This window comes from Vipera ursinii (assembly GCF_947247035.1).
Source record: "Vipera ursinii genome assembly, chromosome: 1".
Lineage (NCBI taxonomy): Eukaryota > Metazoa > Chordata > Lepidosauria > Squamata > Viperidae > Vipera > Vipera ursinii.
In genome coordinates this window covers 96,142,622-96,163,662 of record NC_139512.1, presented here as the reverse complement: position 1 = coordinate 96,163,662, position 21,041 = coordinate 96,142,622, and the positions used below count along the sequence as shown (strand labels likewise).

Genomic DNA, 21,041 nt, shown 5'->3' with positions numbered 1-21,041 from the left:
ATGTCACAAACTTCCCTTTTCAGCATATACCTATCCCAGTTCCATTCACACCAAGCAAAGAATTCATGGTGAGTAATAATATCTAGTCAACAAACTGAAGATGGTGAAATATTTTTGTGTGTGAATGTATCTCCTTTTTATGCTCTCAGTACTTTAATCGTAGCTACAGCAAGTTTACAGTATTGGGTTAAAAAGATTTTTTAAAAACCATAGGAAACTGACTCACTCAACAAGAAAAAATAGTTTTAATGGGAAAGAAGTTAGAGGACTGGGGACGAGAAGGAAGAGGGCAGCAAAGGGCATAAGAAAAAAAGGAAGCTTGAGGTAGTGAGGTCCAACTCTAAATTGATTCATAAAAGCAATACGTTGGTGGATCCAACATACAGGTTCCTGGATATATTCCTGTTTTGTATGAACCAATGCTTGTCACTATTGACCATGAAAAAAGAATGCATTAATAGATGTTTTTCATGCTTCTCTCCCTTTGGAGAGAGTTGGCTTGGCTTGCCGCTCTACTGTGAATCACTTGGACAAAGTCCCAGCTGCATGCTTGTGTGACAAGGCTTCTAAAAGGGTAAGTACTCTTTTGAAAAGAGGTTGAGTGTAAAGGCAAACAATGTGATTTTCTTGAAGCCAAGTTCTCAATGTGCATAGACGGCATCATCCATCTGTGCCTTCTGCTAATGGATTCTTCAGAAACTGGCAAGCTGTCAGGACTCATTCTAGGTCGACATGCTATGTTACAACGGCTGTTCTCAAGACATTCCAAAGAAAAATAGAGCTGCCTTCTAGACTGAGCTGAAAAATGATTGTGTTTTTTTCTTAAACAATTGTGTTTGTCTTTAAAAGCTCAGCTTTTTAAAATTAGGGCAAACATCACAGATGCTTTGTACATTCCAAGGAAATGGTATGGAGGCTGCATCTTTGTTTCAGCTGCTGGTGTAAGACAGCAATCTGTGTGATTCCCATTGGTACATTTTTTTAAAAAAAATTCTACTGAAATGAGATGTCAATAAAAGTGAGTCACAGCTGCAATGAACATTTTGTCTGAGTTCCAAAGATCCCAGAAGGCTTCATTGCTAAACAATCTGGAAATAAAATTAGACATTTGTCTATTTCCAGATCCATTTCATTCTGGGGTAGAACTCAGCCCACATAGATTGTCCTAAGTTTATCTTCTGAAAGCCCTAAAATGTTATTTTTCTGACAACACTCTCTGCTGGGTTGAAAGAGAAGGGTGAGGAGCTGGAATGATAACATCCTTTCCTAAGCACTACTTAAACACCACACAATAATACTGAGCACTACTTAAAACAAAGTGTAACTTTTTGCAGCAAAAAAGAGCATTTGTAATATTCTAAGAAAACATTAAAGGTATGAGAAGAGGATGATCAGCATAGGGGGATAGACTGTTAAGGGCCAGATTTAGGATTTCCTGGAGAAAATCTATTTATGTGCTCCTTAAAAAAAATCAATGTCCACTTGATGGCATATAATCAGTCAAGCTTACTCTTGGTAAACTAATGGATAACTACTACATACAGTATCTGTCCTACAACTTTTGTACAACTGAATTTTCTAATCCTTCCATTAATTTTCTAAATGTAACACTCTCATTTTTTTCATGCACCCCCCAAAAACCCCTATAACTTCAATTCAATCTTGCTGTTACGATTTCTGAAATAAAGTGGCAAATTATCTCTGATTATAGATTTTTTTTATTTTAAAAGAAGGCTTCTGTCTAATAATGCAAATGCATGCATCAGCTAAAAGTCTGGAAATAGCACATGCACAAGTAGGAAATGAAAAATAGCCTACCCCACTGCAGAAATTCATCTAACAAATTTGTATACAATTGCAAAAAAACCATGGCAGAGGTACAGTATGTTAAGCTACACTGAATTTAAATTTAAAGGAACTGAAACAATTAATGAAATACTTTTCTTAGAAATTTATACACAATTAGTTCAAAAAAACCTTGTTCTGCATTCCTCATGAGTTAAAAATATGTAAATAAGTAACAACAATTTAAAACTGTGTCTGGCTTGGTCTGGTGGCAATTCCTGCTTGCCTTGTAGTAGGATGATTGTAAAGGTCATCCAGATTTTAGCCACCTACCATATGTCTCAAGATTGGACAGTGCCTACTTGTCTTGGAAGCAGGAAAAAGAAATGCTTACTTTTCCGAGATTTGCTTTTCAACCACCCACTTCCAGTTACTACCATCGCTGTTTTCTTAACAGAAGAAAATTTTAAATATTTGATATTTCCCTCCCTACAAAGATATTTATTTACACAAGGACAGTGGTTTGTTTAATCCATTGTTACTATAAAGAAATACTTTTACTTTTGTAATATATATCAATTACCTAGAAATAATCTGTACTCATTTTGAAAGAATTGTTTTTGAGATATACTAGGTAGGTTACCTATGATCTCACCTTTCTAATCTTGGTTTTTCAGCCAGTGAGGTCTCCTTTGACTATATCAGGGGTGTCAAACTCGCAATGTCATGTGACATGTCTTGATGTATTGTGACTTTTTTGCCATTGCCGGCAATGGGGTGGGCGCGGTTTCACTATGATGCATCTGGCCCGTGGGCTGGCAGTTTAACACCCCTGGACTATATCATTGAGTATCTTTCTCTTGCTATTTTGTTTCTGTTGTGCCTGCCAACAATGAATTAAAAATTTAAGAATAGGCCAATGTCATTAAATAGTAAGACAAAGAAATACTATTGAAATCCTGGCTTCATCCATGTTCAAAATGTAGCCTTATCAATTTGTATAATTATTCTATCCTTTACAGGTCTTGTGCCTCCTAAAAATATTACATGAAGACCATCAGCATGTTCCTGAGCACAGAACTGTTATTGTTTGTTTTAAATAAGGAGGCACCAAACTTTTTCAGAGTAAATTAAGCTGGCCAGATGGAAGAATGAGTGTTTGTCATATTTGGCTGAAAAATCTGAATGACCACAAGATGTCAGAAAAGATACAAAAAACACATTGCTGCCAACTTGTGGTTGCCCAGATATGTTTTCCCTAAGTCCCTGAAATCAACGTACCATGCAGGAACAGGTGGAAGTGGGACCCACTTCATTGGAGAAAGAACCATCAGTCATACTTCTTTTATTTCTTGAACCAAGCTGGTAATGACAGAATTTGCACAACACGTGACATCACAATGTGCTTTTGTGTGTGTGCTTAGCTTGTTATATCAAATCATTATGTTATGTAAATCACAATGTATGGCTTAGTAAGAAGTTCAAATCTAGCTAACTGCAATTTATATAATAAAGTATGACTTAGTATGATATATGAACTATTACATGTGATGTAGAGATTAGAGTATCAGTCTAGAAATAGGTAATAGGAGGTTTTCAAGACTTTTTCTCAGCTGTGTAGCTCATTTAGTGATTTTGGGCCAACCATCATCTCTCTACCTATCTCAAAAAGTTGTTACAAAAATAAAATGGGTTTTGGAAAAAGAGAGCATAATTCACTCCGCTTAATCTCTCCCCATAGCTACTGTATTTTTGAACCATTTTGAAGAAAGAAACCATCAGCATGTATGGTCTTAACCTGTCATTTCAGTTTGCATTTAACTCTCAGCATAATGAAAGAAATGGAATAGAATGGAATAGATCAAGAACAAAGTAGCAATGAAAACAAGAGTAATGGGAATGAGTGGGACAATGCAAGTTCTAAAATGATCTTAGAAGAAAAGTTGTTGGCTGATGCCTTGGAAGGAAAGAGCAGACCTGCAAGTGAAATCTCATAATAGGGTAACCAGTAGTAAGGCCATCATTGTACCTCCAAGGCAGCTTTGCCAACCAATGAGTTTGGACTAACTTCATGCATTCTTCACAAATAATGAATTCAGATTTCTGACAAGAATGACTTTCTCTTTCTTCTGCTGGGCAAAATGAAAATGAAAGCAGGGACAATGACAGAAAGAAAAAAGAGGCTGTAGGCACAGAAACTGAACCACAACTAACAGGCTACATTTTGCCCAACTGTTCCATGAACCTTTCTGTTAGTTTAACTTAGGATGTCATCTGAATCAGGAGAAGTGAGTAATCTGAATCAAGAGAATTGAGAAAACCATGCTAGCTTTAGCCCCATCCATCCGTCCGTCCATCCATCCATCCATCTATCTATCTATCTATCTATCTATCTATCTATCTATCTATCTATCTATCTATCTATCTATCTTCTATCTATCTATCTATCTATCTATCTATCTATCTATCTATCTATCTTCTATCTATCTATCTATCTATCTATCTATCTATCTATCTATCTATCATCTATCTATATATATATCTATCCATCTATCTATCATCTATCTATCTTTGTACTTCTTAACTACCCATCTCCCTTAGAGATCAATTTTTGAGTTTTATTCTGCCTACTTGCAAAGATGATTTCCAAGGAAATAGATTGTTTCACTTTCAATTATTGAAAGATCCTCTCCCTTTTGTCCTTGTTAGTTGTACAAAGGGAAAAATTACAGACAAATTCTGCAACTGTAGTGGCTCTCAAGGAACCACAGGCCTTTAGAGAAAGACCTGAGCCAGTTTAATCTAGTGATTAAGGTGCTGGCCTAGCAACCAGGAGACGGTGAATTCTAGTCTCACTTTAGACATGAAAGTTGGCTGGGTGACTTTGGACCAGTCACTCTGTCTTAGCCCAACCCATTCATAATGTTGTACTTGTTGTGGAGAAAAGAGGGTAGGAAGGAGTATTAGGTATGTTTGCTGCCTTGAGTTACTTATAAAGTAATAAAGGTGGGATAAAAATCTAAAAAAACAAACTGATTTTTACATGTTAGATTGAATGAATCAGCTAAATTTCTCAATAAGGCAAACAGATATGGAAAAGTTCCACAGCAGGAAGGTGTTAATGAACAGTAAGGAGGAACAGACATCTCTAAAGCTGATTGTGATGTGGACTTAAAAAACAACAACAGCAGCCCAGCCCAATTGCACTATGCTTACAAAATTGTCAATGACAACTACGATTGTTTTCTGGAAAGTTTAGAGGAATCCCATGAGATATTTTTCTTTGCCATCCAGTTCTCAAAATAGAGATCTATGTTACAGGAATTCCTGACTGTTTTTTTTAAAAAGGTCAGCCTTTTTTGTACATTCCATTTGAAAAGAAACTGGCCTCATAAAATTACAGTGGTTGGGTTTGTTCTTTGCATAGCAATTCCCTTAAAAAAATTATACACATCCTTGGGAAAGTTACAAATGCTGTTGTCTGTTCCTGAGGAAAAATTAGAATAAACTTTCCTCTTTTTTCCCAATGAATAAATGCATCTTTTTAGATAAAAACTCTGCCAGTAAATGGTAAATACTTCTTCAGACTCCTTCCTGGCAAAAGTACAAAAGTGGTTTTCCATTGCCTTAGTCCTTATTCTTTTTAAACTTTCCATGTACTGTAACCCATATCCCTAGAACTTTCTATGATGCTGGCCTAGAAACCAGGAGATGATGAAAGAAACCAGCTGGGTGACTTTGGATCAGTCACTCTTTCTCAGACCAGCTCACCTGACAGGGTTGTTGTGGGAAAAATGGGAGGAGGAAGAAGTATTAGGTATGTTCGTTGCCTTGAGTAATAATAAAGTAATAAAGATTGGGGAAAGTCTAATTAAATAATTAAAATGATGACCATTTTTCACACTCAATGACTGTTGCACAGTATCCCCACAGCCATTTGATCAAAATTTGGATGCTTGGCAACTGGTTCATATTTATGATGGTTGCAGTGTCCCGGGATCCTGTGATCCCCTTTTTCAATGTTCTGATAAGCAAAGTCCGTATGTGTTGCTACTTTAACAACTGCAATGATTCACTTAAGAACTGGGGCAAGAAAGGGGCAAAATTCATTTAACAAATGTTTCATTTAGCAACATAAATTTTGGGCTCAATTGTGGTCGTAAGTCAAGGACTACCTGTACACACTGAGTTTAAGGAAGACTGCTAGTCCCATGTCATAAACATATCCATCAATCTTCCAGGGGTAGGCAACCTCGGCTCTTTTATGACTCGTGGACTTCAACTCCCAGAATTCCTGACTCAGGTATGCTGACTCAGGAATTCTGGGAGTTGAAGTCCATGAGTCATAAAAGAGCTGAGATTGCCTACCCCTATTCCACAAGATCACTGGGTGTGTGTCAAAAAAAAAAGTGCCCTTCTACCTTCATGGATCAAGCACTAGCATGCCTACTCTGCTGGGCCTGGATGGGCAACGTTACTATTGGGAGACTCCTGCCCTTTCTTTCTTCTCATGATGGCGATCCCACAGATGGGAGAACAAATGTTAAAGAGCCCAGCATCACTTCCCTTGCCATTCCTACAAAACACCAGTTTGGGATTTGGTGCCACGTCTGGCAGGAGAAGTGAGAGAGATGGCTCCTTGGCAGAGAGGGGGAGGCTGGCTGTCTTGTTGCGAAATGAAGAATGCCCCTGAAGAAATAGCGCCTAGGAACCAGAGCAGGGCTGGATTTACTCATCAATGTGTAACCACCAAAGCAAGCAGAGCTGTCTCCATCTCACGCTCTGCCCTGAGTTCTGACTGAAAGCAGTCCAGGCGAGCCACCTCCAGGATTATCCAAACTACTCTGTAACTGAAGCCTCATCATCTTCCCAACAACCTTCATCAAAAAGGGGACTATCAGCTAGGTACTATTTCTATCATTTTTGTTCATGTATGCTACTTGTATGCCTTCTAGAACAGGGGTCCCCAACTTTGTCAACTTTAAGGCCTGTGGACTTCAACTCCTAGAACTCCCCAGCCAGCTGGCTGGGGAATTCTGGGAATTGAAGTCCACAGCCTTAAAGTTGACAAGGTTGGGGACCCCTGTTCTAGAAGTATGGCTCTGTAACTCTGTAACTCCCAGAATTCCCAGTTAAGTATGGTTATACAGGAGAGTGTCTTCAGGAGTTCTAGTTACCAGTCTCCAGGGCTTTTTTTCTAAAAAAAAAAAAAGGTGCCGGAACTCAGAGGTGCTGTCACTGGGAGTGATGCCGGTGTCTGTAAGAACCCCCTCTTGCTACGGCATCGCTGCTTGTCCTTTGCACTCCTGCCCCTGTGGCTTGGAGCCAAAGGTCACAGGGATTTTCCTCCCCACAGCCGCTGTGGGGATTCCCCTCCCTGAAGTTGCCATGCCACAGCCCATGCTGAGCCCTCACCCGGAGCTGCTCCAAATCCCGACCCAGAGCTGTGTTTCTCATGGCAGCGGTCTCCGGCGCTGAACAGCTGACCGGCACCATCCCTGACACCAGCTGAAGATGCCCCAGCCACAGAGCGCTGCATCAGGCCACCCGGCATCTCCAGCATCAGACAGCTGATGGCCTCTGGCCCCGGCACTCGTTCACTTACTGCCCCATCACTTCCAAATGCAGTAAGTGAGCAAGCAAGTGGCATTTGGAAGCATTTAGAAGTGACAGGGCAGTGAGTGAGTGAATGAGCAAATGGCATTTGGAAGCATTTGGAAGCGTTTAGAAGCAACGGGGCAGTAAGTGAGTGTGTGAATGAGCAAATGGCGTTTGGAAGCGACGGGGCAGTAAGTGAGCGAGTGAGCAAGAGGCCTTTGAAAGAGATGGAGTTAGTGGGGGAGAGACTGAATGAGGTGCCTTTGAAAGAGACGGAGGAGTGAGTGAGAGCGACTGGAGACTTTTGTGAGCAAAGTGTGAGTGAGTGGGGGGCTTTTGTGAGTGAAGGGTGAGAGAAAAAGGGAAAAGTGAGGGGGAGAATGGAAAAAGAAAAGGCACTAACTTCTGACTTCCTCTGTTGCAGGAGTAGAAGGAAGCATTAACATTGAACCTCAAGTTTTTACTTTTCTATAACATTATAAACTAGCCATTTCTATAATAGCATTTTCAAAATAGAAGACATTATGGGTGAGTGAGTGAGTGAGTGAGTGAGTGAGTGAGTGAGTGAGAGAAAGAGATGAGATTCTTAACTGAAATGTACAAAAAATATGGAAGATCTATGCAAGGACTTAATGTGGTTTTGGGAACACTTCCTGACACATAATGTCAGCTGACATTTAGGACTGAGTTGGTGTCTTTCTTTTTTTTAATGTGGAACAAATTTTAACCTGGAACAAATCTGTTGTTCTTTGTTGTTTTTGTTTCCAAAACTTTATTTCTTCTGAGCTAATGTATGATTCACTTTTCCATTGGATGAACAATTTCTGTTTCTTGGACTTTTCCTTCTGTTATTTTTCTTTGTGAGGTTTTTGTTTTGTTTTTTTTTCTTTTTGGAGATATCAACTTTTAAATGCAGTGTGTTAAAGCAATTCAACACGGATTTTTCATTTTTTTCACAATACAATAGCCTCTCATTATAATAATTGAGAGCCAGGGTTGCTAGCAATTGTAATGGCTGAAGTTAATTTAAAGGGATTTGATAAAGTAAATCATAGTCTCCTTTTTGATAAAGTGGAAAAAAATGGGCTTAATGGCTTCACTGTGCATGGATTCACAGTTGACTTCAGAGTCATCCTGGTGAGATAGTCAGCATATAAATTTAATATATTTTTTTTTTCAAATGCCCCTATCAGGAATTGAATTTGAATGAAGTTTCAGAAAAGCAAATGTTCTGTGCTGGTGGTACTAAGCTCCCAAAGATCTAGCACGGGATAAATGAATTCTTCCTAATAAAAATAACTTCCTGCCTTTTTCAAATCATCATTTCTTCCCTACAGCAATTTGAAAAGTAAAACAAAGTGAAACAAACCACTACTCCCTCCATGCAGGGAAAATTTCCTTAGTCATACTTGGATATTCTATTTGCAAATAATATCTTACCTAGTTGAGATGGTGTAGTTGGGGAGCAGGGAGGAGTGCAAAGTTCCTGCCTTCGCTGCAACTTGCCTGTGCAACATTTGCCAGCCGGGTCTTTTGGCAAGCTCAGCAGCAATTCCTATTGGCTTTCAAAAGCCAATAGCATAGCTGACTCAGGAATTCTGGGAGTTGAAGTCCATGAGTCATAAAAGAGCAAAGCCTGCAATAGGCTTAAGCCAATAGCAACACAGCTTGTGCAAAAGCTTTTTTTTTTTTTTTGCAAAAAAAGGTGCCGGAACACCGTTCTGAGCGTTCTATGAGAAAAAAAAAGCCCTGCCAGTCTCTCATATTATACCAGTTTGTTATAGACCTGCTTTTTTGGGTGGCCCTGGCAAACACTGAAGGTACAAATTACAGAGGGAAAGTGAAACATTTTTTCCACTTATTCTTTTGAAGATCCTTTTAAGAGGAAAGACCGTATTTTGTTTCAAGCAGATGGAATTTATGAATGCCTATCTTGTCTGATTTTCCCTCAATTTAAAGACATCCTTTTCACAATTATGTTGGGTCGTTACCATTCTCAATAAAATCTGCAAACAAAATCTGCAAACTTGGCAAATTCACTGCTTACCCCAAATCAGGACAGTTAATGAGCACATTAAAAAAAGACATTCCCCCCAAACTCAAATGTTTGTGGGACTTCACTTTTAACTTGATAAAACTATCCATTTATTTCCCTACCGGTAGTCCTTGTTTAGCAATCACAATTAGGACCAGCAACTCAGCTGTCAAGCAAAGCAATTGCTAAGAGAAGCATCATCATTTTACAATCTTACTTTAGCTTTCCATAAATGCAAGGATTGGTCACAAAACTACTTTTTCATTACCATTGTAACTATGAATGGTTGCTAAATGAGGCAGTTGCTAAATGAAGACTACTTGTATTCCATTTTGTTTTAATTTGTTTTAATCAGTTGCCAATCTACAAGAGGATAGGTTCTCTGTTCCATGGATGCTAAGTCTAAATCTGATGTTTTGAACCCACCTTTATGTCAGTAGAAGAAACAATTTTCCCCCATTTTTTTATGTTCTGCTTGGGCATGGCGAAAAGAAAAAAAAGAAAGAAAGAAAAGGTTCTGGAAAGACAGAATTATCTTCATATTCAGCAAAAGTCTTCTTCTCTTATGCCGTCTGGAATTAGAACTTTGAGAGAAAAGGAGAAGTGTTGGAAGCAGAAGATCTGGGCTCCTAATAGTAGGCAAACCTTTTTTTGCTCATAGGAGTAGTATGGATAAGAAAGAGATCAAGTCAGGGCTGACACAATTTTTCTTAATTTAATATAAGTGGATAGCTTTTCTGATGCAATCATCTGAAACTCGTTATTTATTGGTTACTTATTAAATTTATACCGTATGCCACCCATCTCACTATATGCTCTGTGCAGCTAGTCAAATTGCCACATTGCCAAATTATTAGAAATTATATCATAATAATACGTTAAAAGATGAAAGATGCATCCAAAGATGGGTAGAAAGGAAAGGCAATGGGGAAGAAGGTCATTACAGCATTCACACTCGTGCCTTGGTGAAGAGAGATATCTTGGATAGCTTCTCATAGTTTTTTAAGGGAGATAACTTTCCAGATGGTTCAAAGAGGCCTTTAATTGACTTTAAGATGTCTTTCTATAAGTCACAGTATAATTGTTTCCCCAAAACATTCTAGAACTTCACTGAGACATCTTCTTGAGCATCTTGCTCTGAAAGGATGTATATTTGACTGGCTTTAGTTAGATCCAAGAAGGGCTTTAAAGATCTGTCCTCCTTGAGAGCTTGAGTCAATCCATCTTCCTTGGCTGACTTGAATGAATGAATAAATATGGGCAGAAGGATAGAGAGACTATGGTGGGCCAGACTGCAAGTAATTTCTTGCTATATTATATCAAAAATAGAAAGCAAATGCATACAACTGGACTAAACCACATTAATCTTATCATGAAAATGGGTAATTTGTTTTCCCAAACTGCCACGGAAGTCTATCATGACAAGCAACACTGGGTTCTCCAGGAAAAGTAGCAAGTCTTAGTGTTTTTAAAAGGACAATTCAGAATAGTTATGGCTCTTTCAATTCTTATTGCAAAGATGGATCAAATTTTAATTTCATTGTCCTAGCCAGTGACATAATAAGGATCAGTCAATAAAGCTATATTGACAACTCCAGGACAATTCAAGTTAGCTGGATGACAAGAAAAATGCTTTTCTTCAATAAGATTATTCTATATGTAATTCATTCACAGTATGGGGGAAAAACACCCTTTGCTAATCAATTCAGCAAAGAATTTTCTATTGCTCCCCCAAAGTTTAAAAAAAATCTGTGATTTTTTTACTTGTTTGTTTGTTTATGTATTTGTATTCAGCCTTTATTATTTTTACAATAACTCAAGGCAACAAACATATCCAACATACCTTTCTCCTCCTAACAACCCTGTGAGATGGATTGTAATGACTGAACTCACAGTCTCTCCTTTCTAGTCTGGTGTCTTAACCATTAGACCAAATAATGCTAGTTTGAACCATTCTGGCAAATATTTTAAACTTAAAACACAGCTCTTGTTCCTTTTTTTGCCCGCCTGTAGTGTTAGAATTTCACATCCAAAAAGTTTAACCTGCCATGGATATAATCAGTTGGTATAATATCCTTCTGATTATGATCTAGGTAGTACATAAATTTTCAGAAGTAAAATTCAACCATCAATTGATAACTCTAATCCTAACCCTAACCCACAGGACAACTGAAATAGGAGGGTGTAATTGATTGGTTAAGGGACGCGGTGGCTCAGTGGGTTAGTGTTCTGTACCAGCCTGCTACCAGCCCTGCAGAAAAGGCAACCCCTTTACAAACGGCAAGAGGCTGGAATTACGTCTGCCAAATTTATTACTAAGAAAACAAACAAGACACGAACCAAGATACAGGAGCTTTGAAACACTATCTGAGCGGTTGCTTTCAGCAAACCAGCCCTCCCCACACATTCCCTTTATAAAGAGTTCAGGGCGTGGCTTCTCTCTGCCTCCTTCCGAGAAGCCCCATAGCCTTCCTCTGTTTACTCCTACTTGACTGCCTCCTGCGTCGGGCGTCCTTGAACAGGGCCAGCTGTGGGTCATCTTCATCCACACTGTCAGGCTCACACAGCTGGGTCTCCATGGTGACCAAGTGGGAGGGGCCTGCCTGAGGGCTATCATCAGCAAGATCTTCAACCCCCTCAGCAAGGTCTTCAACACCCCCCTCCTCCTCTGAGTCGTCCGACCCAACTGCCAAACCCACAGGCTGACCCTGAATCATAACAGTTAGGACACTGAGCTTGTCGATCAGAAGGTCAGCAGTTTGGCAGGTCGAATCCTGAGTGCCGGGTAACAGAGTGAGCACCTGTTACTTGTCCCAGCTTCTGCCAACCTAGCAGTTCGAAAGCACGTAAAAATGCAAGTAGAAAAATAGGGACCACTATGGTGGGAAGGTAACAGTGTTCCGTGCGCCTTTGGCTTCTAGTCATGACCACATGACCACGGAGACGTCCTCGGACAAGCGCTGGCTCTTCGCTTTAAAACGGAGATGAGCACCAGCCCCTAGAGTTGGAAACGACTAGCACGCATGTGTGGGGGAACCTTTACCTTTACCTTTAATTGATTGGTGCATGAAAGTCACTAGCAGGCAAAAATGTTTTGTGGGGCAAACAGAGAAAAGGGCCTGAAACTCTTTTCATAACAGCCCATGCATTTTCATTGTTCTCTTATATTCTTACTAAGGCCTATTTAGTGGCTTTTAAAAATAGTAATATTCTCCACAAAATGAAGGGGAAACCAGTTCAGTAGGAATTCCATAGAAAGCACGATCCTACATGGCAATCCTAACCATCTGGTTTTGGAAATGTATCTATTGAATAGTTCTCAGTTCATCTTCTCCAAGCCCATACCTTCAAAACATCAAAGGCACCACCTCTCCTAATTCCCGGCCAGTGGCACAAGCGGGGGAGGCTGTATTTAGATAAAAGCACTACCATGTACAGTTCCTTTGCTGTCAGAAAATTAACTCCCTTTTAAAAAAAAAAACGTGGGATACCCTTGGAAACAACCATAATGAAATCAGAGTTGTTAATCATCAGTTACCTTGGCATGAGGCCATTATGTGATGGCTAGCCAGGAGGTCACTTTTTATTATTCCTTTTAATGTATAGACAGTTTGAGAAACATTCAGGTTTAGAGTTGTGCAGTAAAGAATTTCAGTTTCCTGAGAACTGGAAAGGAATTAGACTCAGCTAAATGTGAAAAAATTTACTAGTGCCTGGTTAAAAGCTTTACAGCTGAATTAATGAGTAACCTGCGCTTTAATGAGCAAGTTGGTTCTCTCCTACTGTGTTACAGTTTTTCTTTGGCTAATATAAAGGTCCCCACACTGTTTTAACATACGGTAGCTACAGCTTGACCATGCCAGTGGCTTTAGGGCATTTCCTTCTTATACTTGGAACAGTCTACCTGCAAAAAACAAGCTGTCCATCGATGGCTCTCCAACAAGGTATGATTCCAATTGCCTCTTTATTGCTAATCGTTGTAAAAATTTACTTGGGCCAAGTAAATATGTTTACTTATTTCAGTGACTTCATTTATCAGCTGCTCTTTCTTATTTCTGCTGTAGCCAAGTGTAGGAAAAAGGTAGACTCACACAACTGTTCACGAAGTCAGCCTTTTTTCTTTAATTAGCCCTGTTAGCTCTGCATACAGAACAAGCTGGCCAATTGGTACCAAAACTGCGATTGGGCTGAGATTCTATCCTTCAACTCATATGGAAATTCTTGAGGGTGGTTATTGTGGAAAAACAAAAAAGGAGAAAGGAGTGCAATGTAAGCTATCTTTTGCCTCTGGAAGAAAGGCAGAATATACATCTAACAAATAAAAGAATAGGCTGTAGATCTTATATGATGAGCGGCAGTGACACATCACCTTAAAAATAACTTTGGGGGATGGGTTTTTGTAGATGAGATCATATTTCATTATAATTCTGGGAATAGATTCTAAAGGGACTATTATATGAAAATATTAATTTTACATGCAAAGATGCAGAAAGTTACCTTTGGTTGTGTCTGTCCTGGAAAGCTCTGTGGTTCTGTCAGAGAATTTGGTACATGGAAAATAGAGGAAAGCAGTTTAGTTGATTTCTTTTCCTTCAAAATCTGTTCAGAGCCTTGGAAGACACCAGACAATTTCAAATTACTTTCCTTCCCTTTTCATTCATAAATTTCTCTTCTGGAAAAAGGACATTTCATAATTAAGTGGACATAACTGGACATAAATTTACAACCTGTTATTTTGCATTTTAAATACTCATGGATCAGTTTATTCTGAAGATTCAGGAAGACACCAAAACCATACAGTGAACTGATATATAATTATTCAATTAATATAAAATAAAGTGTTTAATTATTTCAAGTTTCACCTTTAGTAGGCTTATCCATATAGTGATATTTCACTGCTATATAGTCTGAGGTTATAACATCTTGAAGCGCATGTTAAATTTGTTAATAAATGTAAATATGCCCATGTGGATAATAAAGACTTGACATTCAATATGATAAGTCTGATCTTTGTGATTGTTTTGTACCTGGCATGCATAAAGTTAGTTGAACTGAATTTCAAATTAAGCCATTTGTATTTAGAACTGAGCACATATAGATACTACTTTATTGTTTTTAATAGCATAGTTTGATCTACAGAATTCTACAGAATGAAGAAAATTCTGTTGTAAATCTGAATCTTATCCTTTGCATTAAGAATAATATGATTAAAAATACACTGTAGTATTAAATAATATTTAAATAATTTCAACTATTGGGTGACAATTGAAATTTGGACATGATCAGTAAATAAAGTAGAAGAATAGTAGCAAGGGTTACTGTTTTCTACATTGCCTCTTTTCGTTGCTTTTCAGACTCAAGATGTGGGCAGAAAGTCTATGGAAGCAATTCATGGGGGTTTTATAACCACTTTGCTCGGATTGTTGGTGGAAGCCAAGTACAACAAGGATCACATCCATGGCAGGTCAGTGTATTTCCTCCAGCTCTTATCTCACTAGCAAGGAAAATTAGGTTACTGCATATCTTTGATTTTTTTTCTTGCATAGATGCTTTTGCTGAACAGCATGTTACTCTTTGGAAGACCAATGGAGCAAATAGTGAACAATGGTTATGTTCTCCAATGGAACATTGTCATTAATTCTGTTGTCTGTATTATGAGAAACTGAGATAGGCATACTCATATGGAAAATAATTTTAATCTCAAACCTCATAGGTAACACAAAACAAGAGAAAAATCCATTTGCTTCCCCCTCCACAATTTTTACTGGCCATCTATGGTTATTTGAAGAAAAGACATTGTTCAGATATAATTTAAAAAAAATTAGAAAATTTGGGCCTTGGTGGAGCAGTGGGCTAATGCCTCCTTAAGTAACACCAGCTGCCTGCAATTAGTGCAGGTTCGCATCCCACCAGGCTCAAGGTTGACTCAGCCTTCCATCCTTCCGAGGTAGGTAAAATGAGGACCCAGATTGTTGGGGGCAATTAAGCTGACTTTGTAATAATGCTGCTTGGGGTGTGTGTGAAAGCCCTAATAAGCAGGCATATACATAGAATGAAGGCTACTGCTAAGCTTGTAAGCCGCCCTGAGTCTGCGGAGAAGGGCGGGATATAAATGGAATTAAAAAAAAATAAAAATAAATAAATGTATAATTACTTTTCTTTCAGTTACCATCATCTTCCTTCCCCCATAACGTACTTTGTCCCTTCTAAGCTTCTGGCAACACCAAACAATGCAGTATACTACATCTGTTTTGGTTGGCAGATATATGCACAGGCACAAATGATATGCTCTACTCTAATCCCCCCCTTTGGATTTTTCCTCCCAGGTGGTGCTACTGCAACTATTGACATTTACTATAAAGTTGAGGAAGGGAATATGAAAAAAAGATATTTTAAATCATTACAATGATGATAATTCCGTATGAAGAAAACCATTTAGATATTGACAGCATTAGGCCAATTTTGACAGTATCTGAATAGTCGTGATTCTATGAATGTTACCAATTAAAGGGTGAAAGAGGGCTATTAGCATTCACTTCTGCTTCATATTAAGAACAGAACAGAATAACTGAGATGGAAGGGACCTTGGAGGTCTTCTAGTCCAACCTCCTGCTCAAGCAGGAGACCCTATACCAGGGGTCTTCAAACTTGGCCCTTTTATGACTCGTGGACTTCAACTCCCAGAATTCCTCAGCCAGCATGGCTGGCTGAGGAATTCTGGGAGTTGAAGTCCACAAGTCATAAAAGAGCCAAGTTTGAAGACCCCTGCCCTATACCATTTCAGAAAAGTGACTGTCCAGTCCCTTCTTAAAAGCTCCAGTGATGGAGCACCCACAACCTCTGAAGGCAAACCTTCCCACTGACTAATTGTTCTCACTGATAGGAAATTTTTTCCTTTGTTCTAGGTTGCTTCTTCCCTTGATTAATTTCCATCCTTCATTAGTTTCCATGAATTATATAAAGCAGGGATTATGTTCATGCATTTATGACATTAATCTGGCATTGTTGATTTTTATTCCATATTCACTGTGCCCTACTGTGTATTCTGCCTTCTATTGCTCTGTTATGAGATGTACACTTCCTAAAGTGGCATGTGCTCTCTCTGATACAGGTTTCCTTGAAAAGAAGTAATCACCATTTCTGTGGAGGAACCCTTGTTTCCACTCAGTGGGTGATCACAGCAGCTCACTGTGTTGTAAGCAGGTACAAGCAGGCAATTCACTGGAAGGCTATGATTTCAGATTACCATTGTGTTTTATAAATCGTTTTATAGACTTTTGATATGCTTTCTCTATAACTGTAGCTTAATAAATGTCCAGAGACATCAAATATTTAAGCACATATGTTCAGGTGATTTCATAATGTAATAGGCAACACACACACACACACACACACACACACACATCCTAGTGTACAGGAAGATGCTAGCAGGTGCTGGGGGTATTCTATAGTTTGTAATGAGTTAAGGCAGTGCTACAGAACTGTGCTTCAGTTTTATGATAATATCAGGTTGTTATTACTTTGTATATTATATTTAATGAATCTCAATATATTTAATGGTAAGTCACACAGAGTTGTTTTGCAGAGTGAGATGTGTTGCATATAAATTTAATAAATAAATATTACTGTATTTTATTGTGGGTTTTTTTTTCTTGTGCAATACCATAAGTCAGATTTTAACCACAGGATGGACGGATGGATGGACGGACGGAGAGAGACAGAATCTCTGCCTAAAATAGTTATTTAGTTTTGAAAAACCCATGTTCAGTTTTTCCTAGTTATATCTCTCCACTGTTCTGTAGATCACTGCTCCGTTTGCTGACTGTCACTGCTGGAGAACATGATTTGAGTCTGAAAGATGAGGAAGAACAGACCCTCTATGTAAAAGACATAATTAAGCACCCCAACTTTAATAGGAAGAAACCAATGGATTATGATATTGCTCTTCTAAAAATGGACGGTCATTTCAGATATGGTAATATGCTAGCTTAAGATGATGCTAACGTCCACATATATGTGCATCTGTATGTGTGCATATCTGAGCCATCATATAAAAATGTGGTATTCAAAGGAAAACAATTTACTGTACAATCTGTATAGAAAGTCTAGGCATATGGTAGGTTGCGCCATCTATCAGTGCATTTACATAGCTTGATTCCCCAAGAAGTCTCATAACTAAGTTCCACCAGCACAGTATGTACATTCTTTTTCTTAATCTGCCTTTACCACCCACAGTGCAGCTATCAATAGAGTACTATGTTAATTGCTTTCTGGACAAGGAAATATGTGGGTGATTTAGAGGCAAAGGTTTAAGTGTAGGTAATGAGAACATCCTGAGGGCAAGGTAAGACCCTAGTTATACATCCAAAGACTTGTGCCTGGCTTGTTTATCATTAGATCATCATACAAAACCAGGTACTTATACACAACTCCAACTGTGGATGGAAAGAAGACAACAAATTTAAAACTTTGGGTGTAACAGACAGGTGGGAAACACAGAGACATTTAATACTGGATTTTATTTTGATGCCCACTTTGGAACAGAATCATATTTCCATTTCATAGTGTTAAATTAGATTTTATATTTTTGTAAATTATACTTCATCTTTTGTAGAAATCACTTTCTATACTGGGCCTCTTGACACCTGTCAAGGTGTATGAAATTGGCATTGAGACATGAGCCATATTAACATTCTTTCAAATGTGTAATCAGAACTTTGATCTGTTTTAATGTTAGGTGCAGCTGTATGGCCAGTCTGTCTTCCTGGCCCACATGAAAAATTTGATCCAGGATATATATGTGTCACTTGTGGTTGGGGCCGTTTAAGAGAAAGTAAGGAAATGATATGATATTTGAAAGAGTTTCATGCTTCAAAAGGAATTATTATTAACTGTACATTTTTATGCACGTGTGCTATCAGCTCTCTCTCTTTCCCTCCCTCCCTCCCTCCCTCTCTCTCTCCTCCCCCCATAGGAAGTCAAGGTGGGAGGCAAACAATGAAAATGAATAATACTGAAATGAAAGTGGGGAGGAAGTGACAATAAATGCAGTTAAGAAGTTTTGGGAAAGTGTATGTTTTCTCTCTATGCTCAATTTATTTTCAGTCCCCAAATAAATTCAGCCTTGGTTTTAGTGCATGTTACTAAGGCTACATTTCCATGAATATAAGCAAGCATTAGATATTGTGGTAAAGAGATATTCAGAAGCACCTGCTTATCACTCTGCTGCTTAATTTATGAAAATGATGGGATAATAGTGTGTATCCCTGGATGTTCAATGATGTCATATATTTCAACATTCAGTTCTGTTTCATCTAGGGCTGGAAATCCAGCCTTCAATGGTGATCACATTTAAGAAATAATTGGAAAAGTGTTGGCTCCACATTGTAGCTTTTCATCATTTCAACTCATGATGTTTGAATGTTTTGTGGCACAATACACATAAGTACACTGAGGGCTAGTGATCCAGTTCCCGGAAGCTCCAGTTTAAAAAAGGATCAGGCAGTAAAAAAAGATCTTTGCTTGAGATCCTTGACCCTGTTTCCAGCTAGAATAGAATAGAATAGAATAGAATAGAATAGAATAGAATAGAATAGAAGAGAAGAGAAGAGAAGAGAAGAGAAGAGAAGAGAAGAGAAGAGAAGAGAAGAGAAGAGAAGAGAGCTGGAAGGGACCTTGGAGGTCTTCTAGTCCAGCCTCCTGCTCAAGCAGGAGAACCTATACCATCTCAGACAGGTGAACAATTCTGAGCCTGATGGATGGACAATATAACAGGGCAACTTCCTGAGTTTTGTTTGATTTTCAGATGGGATCCTTCCTGACATTTTGCATGAAGTCAGATTGCCCATCTTAGACCAGACTCAATGTTCTGGAATCTTGTCATCTCTAAGGAGGCCTATTCAAAGCCACACGATAATGTGTGCTGGATTTCCAGATGGAGGAAAAGATGCTTGCCAGGTTGGTAGATTATATCAATATATTTATTAAGGAGAATATGGTGGTGGTGGTGGTGGTGGTGATGATGATGATAATGATGTTGATGATGATACACAATACTGCAGTAAAATATTATAGTAGTTTTAGGTCATTTTTTGTGACGTTTAGAAAAATTCCAAAGGGAACTTTTAGGAGGAAAAGCTTTGGCTCAGTAACAAAAGATTTCTGGTTAATTCCCAGATGGAAATTCAGAACAAGGCTCTTTGGGTAGCCACTGAGAACTCTTGCTCCTGAATATGTAGAGTCATCCCTGAGCTAGAAAAATCAGATACTTGGCTTGGCAGAACGTAGCTTTTATTAGGGCACTAAAAATTTGGTAAGAAATGTGAATAAAAATTATCTTTTTAGGCTTTGCGAGCAGACAGCCATTCTAGTCTGTTGTAGTAGAAATGATAATAAAGCTTCAATGGCTCAGTTATTTTCAGTTTCATAGGGTGACAATTTCTTGATTGTGGCTATTGTAGCCAGTCATTTTCAGTCTTTCTGCCTTCTGGGAACAGTGAAAACTACTGAGTAATACTTGTACATCTGCTATGAAAGCCCAAAACAAGATAAAATATTTGGGGAAGTAATTTAAGATGTTCCACCTTTATTCAGAGATTGTCATTTATACTCATAATAGTAAGCTTGCCAGCCTATTTAAGACAATAACATTATAGCAGGGTGAAGAGTGTCCAAAACAAATGTAAATTACAGATTCAAACTACCAAAACTCAGATTTCCATAGACCAAGCTAGAAGGAGCTTTGCAGCTGGGATATTGATAGAATTGAAAAGCAATCATGGCGAGTAGTGGAATCATGCATAGAACAAGGGTGTAGTATGCATTTTTTTAATGAACAGAGAAGTATCCTTGAACAATTAAGAGAGAATAGGTTGCTCACAATCATAGTTCTAATGGCTAGTTCTATGAATTTCTACAGAAGCAAATTCCAAAGGTGTCTAGGCTTCACTCCTTTCCCTACAGGACAAATTATTCAAGCAGTTTATTGATCAGTGGGATCCAGTAGCTTAACTATTCTTCTTTAATCCACAGTCCTGCAATTTTTATTGCAAACTTGGTGAAGGGATCAAAAAAGGGTCCATTCATTGATAGAGATTGACCAATTATATTTTCTCACTTCAACTGGATCTGCAATGGCTTCCTCTCTCTTGCCAAGGTCAACTTTTTGGTGAAGTCTTTCACACATCCAATCCTGCCACTGTCCCTTCCCTAGGCAACACTGCCTCTTTTAGGGAACTTTATAATGTGGCAAGGGTGGAATAACTCCCACCAGTCTGCAAAAAAAGAAAGTTTGCTTAAGATCCAATAAGTAAAGAACTGCATTTGCTGTTTGAGATGTGTCTCCTTTTGGGAAAAAATAATGTTTCTCCTACAGGGGGATTCTGGAGGCTCACTTGTGTGTCAACAGGAACATGGTTCTTGGACCCTGATTGGAGTGACTTCATGGGGCCTAGGATGTGCTCGAAGCTGGATTCATAATCTACAAAAGAAGTATGAGAAAAGAGGAACTCCTGGAGTTTTTACGGATCTGTCCAAGGTGCTGCCTTGGATTCAGCAGCATATAGATGCCGGTAGTAACAAAAACCACCAATACTGTGATTTATCTCATGATTATATCAATTAG

The 21,041-nt window shown here is 38.5% G+C and overlaps 1 protein-coding gene across 1 annotated transcript in view; it reads left to right on the top strand.

Moving 5' to 3' along the window:
* Positions 1-13,346: 13,346 nt before the first annotated feature.
* Positions 13,347-21,041, top strand: part of OVCH2 (ovochymase 2) — a gene marked incomplete at both ends in the record, with an annotated part of 40,103 nt that continues 32,408 nt past the window's right edge. The window contains 7 exons of the mRNA XM_083358006.1: positions 13,347-13,362; positions 14,773-14,882; positions 16,530-16,621; positions 17,221-17,393; positions 18,156-18,251; positions 19,224-19,375; positions 20,793-20,988. Of these exons, the coding sequence (XP_083214132.1) occupies positions 13,347-13,362; positions 14,773-14,882; positions 16,530-16,621; positions 17,221-17,393; positions 18,156-18,251; positions 19,224-19,375; positions 20,793-20,988 (835 nt within the window). The remainder of the gene's footprint in view (positions 13,363-14,772; positions 14,883-16,529; positions 16,622-17,220; positions 17,394-18,155; positions 18,252-19,223; positions 19,376-20,792; positions 20,989-21,041) is intronic.